This window comes from Lolium perenne, chromosome 4 (genome assembly GCF_019359855.2).
Source record: "Lolium perenne isolate Kyuss_39 chromosome 4, Kyuss_2.0, whole genome shotgun sequence".
NCBI classification, from domain to species: domain Eukaryota; kingdom Viridiplantae; phylum Streptophyta; class Magnoliopsida; order Poales; family Poaceae; genus Lolium; species Lolium perenne.
In genome coordinates this window covers 54052001-54061806 of record NC_067247.2, presented here as the reverse complement: position 1 = coordinate 54061806, position 9806 = coordinate 54052001, and the positions used below count along the sequence as shown (strand labels likewise).

At 46.1% G+C, this 9806-nt stretch overlaps 1 protein-coding gene across 1 annotated transcript; it reads left to right on the top strand.

The window, feature by feature from the left end:
• Nucleotides 1–7501: 7501 nt before the first annotated feature.
• On the top strand, nt 7502–8708 carry LOC127346794 (F-box protein At5g49610-like). Its single transcript, XM_051373056.2, has one exon. It carries the CDS (start codon nt 7502–7504, stop codon nt 8594–8596), a length of 1095 nt encoding a protein of 364 aa, XP_051229016.2. The 3' UTR covers nt 8597–8708.
• Nucleotides 8709–9806: the final 1098 nt, after the last annotated feature.

Sequence of the window (9806 nt, the reverse complement as noted above, 5' to 3'; positions counted from 1 at the left end):
AGTGGCTTACCTAAATAAGTTGTTGAGTTCGTCATGTCTTTTAAAGTTGAGTTGTAATGATACTTAAGTAATATCGCATGATGTTCTCATCGGACCTATGAGAATATCAACTTGTTAAGAACCATGTTTGTAATATAATCTTGAGTGTTATGACCTGCAATGTTTCTGTTGTACCACTTTGAGGGATGTGATATTTGTGAAGAAGTCCCTTCATAAGTGTCATATCAACAACTTGTATACTACAACATTGTAGAAGGATAGAGAGGGATATGCGGAATATGTTGGATGTTGTATTGCACCTCATGGGCGAGTATATATAGAGTACAAGACTTGGAAGCTAAGAAACCTCCTAGGGAGAATATGGAAACAATCCAAATACAATCCCGTGTAATCTATAACTACCAAATATACTCTAACACTCCCCCGCAGTCGTAGCGGTAGCGACGTGAACAACAGTAGCGTCGCGGACGGTCAGACTGGAGAGAAGCCAAAGGTAGGAACCAACGGGCTAACACTCCCCCGCAGTCATAGCGGGAGCGTCGTGGACGGAGTTGCGTCGCAGATGCTTGGACTGTAGAGGAAGCTGGTGAGGCGCAGGCGAGGTGGTAGCCCTTGTGCCGATGTCGAGGGAGCCGAGAGCGTTGGGCGGTGCAACCTTGGTCGGGGTAGTCGCGCGAGGGGATGCCGTGGTCGATGTCGTGGTCGGGTGCCGGTGTCGAGGTAGCCGCACATGAAGCCGCAAGCGCATAGTGCGCGAGGAGAGTGACGGAGACGCGTCGAGGCAGTCGTGGAGATGGTCGATGCCGAAGTCGATGCAGTCTGAGCCGTCGAGGACGAGGTGCTGCCCTAGTTTTGCCAGAACTAGGCGCACGTCGGGGACGAAGGCATACTCCGGTTTTGCCAGAACCGAGTACGCAAAGACGAAGTCGGCGACGCGGTCGAGGCAGTCGTAGAGGCGATGCCGAAGAAGACGTTGTCGAAGCCGATGAAGACGAGACGTCCGACGCGAGTTTGCCAGACTCGGGAACGTCTCGGGGACGAAGCCACTTCCGGTGTTGCCAGTACCGGGCATGCGAGGGTAGGGAACATTACAAAGTGCGCGCCATGTCGGAGTAGACTAGTAGAGGAGGTCTCGACGACGGGTGTCGGAGAAGAGGAGCAGGTGGTGTAGTCGGGGAAGAGGCGAGTCTCGACGACGGGTGTCGGAGTAGAGTAGCAGGTGACGTAGTCGGGGAAGAGGCGAGGACGCTGGCGGCGAAGCTGTAGTGTACGAAGACGTAGAAGGCGGCTAACCCAGCGGTGACCAGGGGTGGTCATGCTGGACGCCTAGACGGGCGTTGCGGTGGTCGGCGAGCTCAGCGCGACCTGGAGCGATTGGCGAGCCCAGCGGCGACCTGGGGTGGGGGCGCGGCGGTGGTACACGAAGTAGGCGAGGAAGACCCAGCGGCGTGACGAAGACCATGCGCAGATGGAGGCGACCCACGCCGAAGGGGCGGCGCTGTGGTGGCCTCGGACATCGACGCGCGGGGGACGGCAAAGGCGACCGCGTGCGGCGACGCCACGGCCTGAGGGGCCGGCGTAGCTGCAGGGCGCGAGTCGGTGCAGCGGCGGGACGCCACCAGCGACGTACGCGCCTTGGAAGGCGCGTCGGAGGCCGGTAGCATGGACCAAAGGCGGCGGTGCTGCGGCCCGAAGGGGCGACGCAGCGGCAGCCCGTAGCTCGATCGGTGGTAGGCGCGTGCTCGGGGACGTGCTTGGCGGAGACGTGCGCGCGGTCGGTTGATCAGACCGACGGCGGCGCTGTACGCGCCATGGCGTGGACGACGTGCCGCAGATTGGAGTCGTTGGCGACGTTGTCGGTGATGTCCCGGGCGATGACGGCGAAGACGGACCGGCGATGGAGACCGCGCGGGCGAGACAGCCTGCTGCATCGCACGTAGGCGTCTCTTGTGTAACGCGTGCGGCCGTGCCGCGCGGTTTGATGAAGATGGCCGGTGTAGATCGACGCCGTTGTCGGAGTAGAGGCGCACGGTGACGAGGATGCACGTACGCTCGGAAAAGAGCACAATCACCGGTGCTATTTTGCTCGTGAAGATCGGCCGCCGTCCAAGACATGTCCTATGCATGAAGCACAAGAGATCAGGTATGCACATTGCGCATGCGCGCATGATGTAGATGGGGGCCATGGTGCGCGGCCGACACGACGAGGACAACTAGCATGATTGTGGAGTCTTTTCCGAGCGGAACAAGTCGAAGCAAATCGCAGGTCACTTGATAGTCGGTGGCGGGCGACGCAAAAACCAATCTATGATCGATCAAAAATTCAGAGAAAAACCAATCTACGATTGGGAAAAAAAAAACTCGAGGGCAGCGGATCAACAGATCGGCGAACGAACCCTCATACGGGTTGCGCGGCCCCCGGAGTAGGCCATGGAGATTGACCTCTCTGGGGGCGGCGCGGGCGGAAGCTTGTGCGGCGGCTAGGTCAAGGAGTGTGCCGCTCTGATACCATGTAGAAAGGATAGAGAGGGATATGCGGAATATGTTGGATGTTGTATTGCACCTCATGGGCGAGTATATATAGAGTACAAGACTTGGAAGCTAAGAAACCTCCTAGGGAGAATATGGAAACAATCCAAATACAATCCCGTGTAATCTATAACTACCAAATATACTCTAACAAACATGCAGTGGTATGTTGGGTCACAGCAGGAACCATGGAGCCAACATGCAGAAAAATCTTACCAATCTAAGATCCTCTTGTTTTATCCATGGCAAGCGTTTTTCAGTTCTTGCTGCAGTTATATTCATATGCTTTATTTTACTCGCTGCGGCATGTAATTTTACTCGCTGTTGTACGAAAAAGTAGGAAAAATGATCAAACCTAAGTCTAATTTGCGGATGACTTCCAAATGATGCTATATTTTTTGCTGCAATATATCTTTTATCTCTAAATAGGAACTCCCCACTATCTTATTTTCCTACTTTGTGGTGAAGCCACGTCACCCTAATTTCTTCCACACCGTTTTGTCCCACCCATCACGCACGGACCTGCATGCTTCTCCTGGCTTCGGATCGCCAATCACGCACAGCCCCATCCTTCCCCTCGCTTTGGACCAACTGGGCTTTAAGGTAGGCTTGACACGATTTGAGACCGGAATGGTATAAGAAAAGAAGCCCACACAGATCAAATGCCGTAACAGCTCATCACTGTCCATCTTCCAGGTAGCAGCGAAGGGACGACATGCCCTTTCCTCTCCCCACGATCGGTGCAGCACCCATTGAATCCTCCCAACATTAATGGTGGAAACGAATCGTCTTAGCACCGGCCTTTTTATTCCCATGTAGCCACCAGCCCCGGTTCATCTGTGCCCGGCATCTACAGACTACAGTATAGCTTTCCTTGGTTCTAACTTCTAAGCTGCACTCGATCCCACCGACCAGCCCCGCCTCATCTGTGCAGCCGCCGTGTTCGTAGATATTCGATCTATTTTTCTCTCTCTCCTTGGTTTACCTGAATTGTTGTTTGTCTCTCTGCAGTTTATCTCCATTCAAGATGGACGTTGTCTCCCGTCGATGAATGACGCCTGCGTGCTGCTGGAGCCATGATCTTCCGTCTTTATATACACCCCTCACTACCAACAACTCGTCGAGGGAGTTCACCTCCTCCTATATCCAGAGCATAATAATATTCGTTGGCTCATTTCCACTTCTCGAACACAAGGACAACGATCTGAAGCCACCTCGGTCTGGATGTGAGAAGCAGCGTTTGAAGCATCAACCTCTCCTGTAAATTGGACCTGCAACCTATCTCCTTCATCCTCCTTCTGTTACTGGTACAAATTAATTGCATATTTCTTCATGATGTACTACTAAAACTATGACCTTTGATTAATAATACCAGACATGAAGGTGCCTCTAATCGAGCATTTGGTGACAGCAAGTATTTCCTGTGAGTAGTATATCCTTCCTTACTGTCCCACCGTGTGTGTGTGAATCAAACAAAAAAGGAAGCCCTCCAAACTCTGAGCATTATTTGACACTTGACATATCTTTCATGGGAACATCTGTATTTTCCCTCTTTTAGCTGACACCGTAGTGCCCATAAATAAATATAATACTCTACTATTTTTTATTTGTTTCATTGTTTAGCAGACTGTTAACATTGATAAATAGATCTGCAGGTTTCTTTCCAGAAGACTCAGATTCAACAAAGGTCAAAGGACCATGCTTTAAATTTACTTTTTTTTGTTGTGGTTTAATGATTTAATATATAAGTTCCCAATGCTCAGTGTGGTCTGCGATCAGAACATGTGATTATCTTTTTGTAGTTTTGCAAGTTGGATAGATGATAAACAATACTGACGTAAGTTTCTGGACTATCTTTTTCCTTGCTTCATATTGTTCTTTTGTATTGTGCTTCATCATTGTTTAAAGTGTGAAACAAGGCTACTGTAGATCCATGAGTAAGCACTGACTTATCAGGTACAACTGAACAAATATCTTTGCTCAACGCAGTTAGTTCCCTCCAATTATTATCCTTTTTCCCAGTGAGATTTGATTTTCTGACTTGCCTCTTCATCCATATGAAGACCTAGCACATCCCAGATTTTGTAGGTGCTGACTAAATTTACAACAAGAAGCAACCATATTTTTTATTGTTAGTTTATAGAATACAGCGCTAACTTTTATACGCGTGAGTGCTATTCACAATTAGTTATAGATTCTTTTACATCAATTATACTTTTTTATTAGTACATTGTGTTATTTTCTATATAACAACCTCTATTGACGATATATTTGCCTTCCATGTAGTATTTTTCTTTGTAACAAGAGTGAATTCAGTATTCACGTCGTATGTATGTGAATTCAGTTTCCGCGTCGTATGTATGTACAGAATGAGTCTATTTGTAATACTGAGTTACATTTTGCCAATTGTATCTTACTTATGTTGTTTAAATATATGGGATTGCTGCAGCTTTTTGCAAGCTACTCAGCATTATAATATACTGAGCGTGATAATCTCTTTTGCTTATCTCATACGGCTAATCTTACTACTCCAATTCTCCAGAAATCTATTAACACACTCCCGCAGCAACGCGCGGGGTATCATCTAGTTTGCTAAATAATAACCACCACAGTTGACAAGTAATATGTTGGTCATGTTAGCAATTATAAATGACTTTCTGCAGGTAGAAAGTGATCGGCAGTAACGAGAAATGTTGAAATAATTTCTATTCCATAATGAAGTAGATATTAGGACTACTCATGGTTGTGTAGAACATGGTGTATAATCAATTTCCGAGAATGACCGTTTGCAACATGGCGAAATTTTAAAATTCCATCACAAATATTTTCCACATGAAGGATAATAAGTTAGAAAGAACGATGACATCTCTGTTACTACTTTTTTGGTTGATAGTTTTGGTGGATCTTTCTGTAAGATAGCAGCGAATTCAATGATCTGTTGTTGAATCTGAAAGATGGAGGAGTATGGTATGCATGGTGATGCAACTACAAGGAAACTTTGGCTTTAGGATGGCTATGCATGTAGCCAAAATCAAGTTTTCAGCAATTTTACATGGTGACCTAATGGGCATGTTTGTGGTTTTAAACTTTTAGCCTACCTCTTGCCATCCAAATTGAAACCACTGGCGGGCACAAACAGATTCATGGGTATTCAGCTGAATACCCATTTTTTTGACCGAAAATTTCTATGTACACATCATATTTCTCGTCAGTACTCAGTACGTGCAGGTATCCTGCCCATCTAGGCAACAAAATCACGAACGTGTCTGGCCCATAAGCACTAGACCGACCGAAAAATCCAGACCAAAGCCCAAACGGCAGCAGATTTGCTCCGGCGAATCCGTGACACTTCAGCTTCCACGGTTAATTTGTCCAGCGGCAGGCGATTGTCATCCCAGCGAAGGCGGCGATAGGAATCGTGATTGCTGCCAGGCGCGGGTCGCTGGGCCGCCGGCACCACGACTCGATCAGGGAGCAGCGGCCAGGGGTAACCAGGAGGCCAGAGCTAGGAGATTACAACATGAAGTTCTCTGAAATTTCTCACTGCACGTTGCGGCCTGCAGGTTAGGATTCTGAATCTTGATTTTTTTTTCCAGATTCTAGACTAGTAAATCAGCAAATGCTCTTCCAATTTAGATTATTTACGGAAAAAGTGTGAACCTTTTTGTTTAGTATTGAATAATTTGTCATGTCATTTCTCTACTATTTTGTGATGATGTCCTTATTGAAAATTCCCAAACCTTTATGTTTATATTAAATCCTTTGTGAATCCTTATGTTTGTATTGTTGTATTGCACAATTCTTTACCCTTCAAGTTTTTCCTTGGAATGATTTTTTTTAGTTTGAATACCCATTGCAAATTGTCTGTGCCCGCCCATGATTGAAACAGGGGGAGGAGTGTAGCAGTGTCCGAAACGGAAAGTATAATAAAATGAAAAATGGCATGCTTTGTTCATTCCTACATATTGTGGAAAATCTGGCTTATCGTGCATCAATTGAAAAATGCAAGAGAATTAATTTGAAGGGACACTGCTTGCCTTTAGGGTAGGCACAGCACAGGAGCAAGCACGAGAGATGGATTGGGAACTGAATAGTTTTAACAGCGGGTCATCAGGTGTTTGTTGTACTTCAAACAAAAGATACAAAAGTCACCTAGAAGTTCCTTTTTGAGTCAGTCTTTCAACCCAAACAATCTTGGTACAAAACAAAAGACTGATTAATGTCCCGTGAATCAAACAATTCACGCGTGAGGCCATTATTAGCTACCATGTTTTTTTTCTCTCCAGGACATAATTTGCCTATATATGCTTGTTGAGTTCATCACTGATTCTCGTTTTATGGAATTTCCTACACCAATGAATTTTCGAAAAAGAAAGAAAGCTGAAAACCTGGAGATGCATAACAATGATTTGGAAAGTTCAGATTCACAATGGACAAATAAAAGGTACGGATTACTTCGGAAGGATACTTCGGAAGGGGGAAAGCAAAGTCGTACGTACAGCCGCCAGGTTCTTCTCGTCGAGCTGCGGCGCGATCAGGTCGAGGGCTTTGAGGTGATGCCGCCAGTAGGAGTCGAGCAAGGCAGCACGGAGCAGGGCCACCCACTCCGGCCGCGACGACGACGACGCTCCGCGCCATTCGCTACCGGCGCCGTTCCCGGACACCGAGGTAGTGTGTCGACTGTCGAGTCTTTCGTTTTCGCCTTCTATTCTCTGAATCGTCGATCCAAGTAAAGGAACCTGACAAACTTTCTCCGCCATCTTTAGATGAAGAAGGACCACTCGCCGTAGACCGGCAACCGAGGCCACGGCGAAGACGCACCGCCAATCCTATGCACCGAGGTAGCATCTTTCCAACCTTGAATTCAATACATGGGACCTTGAACCTAAACGAACTTATATCTACTTTTTTTGTAGACGAAGCAGAAAAGGAACAAGATCACCCCGAGGGGAGCCTCCCCGCCGAAGTTCTCATGGAGATCCTGTCGCAGGTGCCCTACAAGTCTCTCTGCCGCTTCAAGTGTGTGTCCAAGCCGTGGCTCGTCTTCTGCTCTGACCCCGACATCTGCAAGAGGTGCCCGCAGACCCTATCCGGCTTCTTCTACAACTACGGTGGACGCGTCAGCTTCCATAATTTGTCCGGCAGAGGGCCCCCTATGGTCGACCCTTCTCTCCCTTTCTTGCGCGGGAGCTATGACCGGTTTGAGGTCAAGCAATGCTGCGGCGGCCTCCTCCTCTGCGAATGCTGGGAATCACGTCATGAGGAAGACAAACATGATTTTGTCGTGTGCAATCCTATAACTGGGAAGTGGACCGTGTTGCCACCTATACTGTGGCAGAACAAAATGGATGGTGATCCTGTGCGTTTCGAACCGATAGAGATCTTCCTAGGGTTCAACGCGGCAGTTCCATCTTGCTTCACGGTGTTTGTGCCCCTGACCTACTACTATGAGGAGGAGTTCACAGAAATGGCGATCTACTCGTCGAAAACCCGCCGCTGGATCACGGTGGAGAGCAACCCAATTACTCAGCTGGTTGGTAATTCAGAGTGTGTCTTCCTGAATGGCACTATGCATTTGGCTACCAAGGATGGTTCCATAGTGAGCGTCGATGCCAAGGGGGAGGAATGGTGCGAAATCGATATGCCAAACGAAATGGAAGGCAGCAGAAGAAGTAAGGTTTCTATTGGGCAGTCTCAGGGACAGTTGCATGTGTGGCAGATATATAATGATGATGATGATGCTGGTGAAGATGATTATGATAATGATGATTATGGTGATGGTGATGGCCACCTCTATGTTTGGGTTCTAAAGGATTATGATAGTAAAAAGTGGAGGCTGAAGTGTAATGTTCGTGTTTCGGAACTATTCAAGAGGGAATGTGGCGAAGATGATTTCTCCTATACAGCGTTTGCAATTCATCCTGAATCTAACTGTATATTCCTTACCGACAAGGATGAAACAACATTGTCGTATGATATGGATAATCTGAAAGTGAAGGTCGTGCGCAATTTTCAAGAGTTCCAGGATGCTCTACCTTATACTCCTTGTTTTGCAGAATGGTCTTAATTCGGATGGTCACTGAAAGTCACTGCAGCTTTATTTGCTTTGCGTGGAACTACTTCGTAAAATTGGTTATGGATATGGGCTTAACTTTATTATTTTGTGGCGCTGGCTTGGCTATGTCCTAGATATCTCCTATGTCTACTTCAGTTTGCTCTTTCTATCAGTTTGTTTTTGTGTACTTTTTGTTTCTTTGAACAATGTTGGTAACCATAGATAATTTGTAATGAACCCTCAAATGGGAAATTTATTGAGGTCACTTTGTTCGATGGGTAAATCTAAGAGAATACATTATCTATGTTTAAGCCTCATTTTGTTTCAATTTACATATACATAATAAAATTGTTTCTAGTATGCACATTTTTATCCTTTGATGTTAAATATCGATCTTGTGTTGTTATTCTGCAATTGGGATTAGTACTCTCTCATTCACTTTATCTGAAATGGTTTGTTTTTAGTAATTGAACATAAGTGGAGTAACCTCTGTGCGCCGCTGCATGTAAAATATGCATGGTGTTTATTTCGTTGGTTTCTGTCTATGTAGCTGAACAGTATGCCACTGCAGCCAATGGTTGTGTTTCTTCATAGCAGGAGGGAATAAGTTAATAATGTTGAAACCTAATCTCAAGGTAGACATGGGTGTGCTCATCACATTTCACTTCGGCAGCCTGGGCAACTGAATCCAGTTTGACCCTTTCTAGTTGTGTTGCTGTCTCGCATTACCTATTTATGTTTCCTACTGTATATGCATGGGTGTTGATGATCTTTTTTTTTTGTTACATCTAGAGTGCTCCTCAAAAGGAGTCCCGGTTCCATTCATATAAATGAAATTAGGAAGGTTCAAAGTAGTATGAGAATTTGCAAACAGAAATAAAAATTCGAAGGAGACTAAAAGTTTTGCCTGGCAGTTTTATGGAGAAAAGCTACAACATACAAGCTTATGGCATCATTGCATCAGGACCAAGCAGCAAAGCAAAGGAACTGCCAGATAGCAGCAAAGATCTTCAGTTGAGATGCTCGAATCTTTCGGAGATTTTGTGCAGCTTGGCCTTTGTCGCTTCAGTTGAAGATCTCTTTTTCACAAGTCTCTTTGGGATGAGTGAGTTTTGACTTCAGTTTCTTTGTGGCATTGGCATGTACTTTTGCTCTGTAATGGTGCAAATTTGATTTAGGAGAATTAGAGAGTATCAAAATCATTTTCAATCACATGAAGTTT

What these genes read in the sequence shown, in the direction of transcription:
- LOC127346794 (XM_051373056.2), top strand. Translation starts at nt 7,502, where the DNA reads ATGGAGATCCTGTCGCAGGTGCCCTACAAGTCTCTCTGCCGCTTCAAG.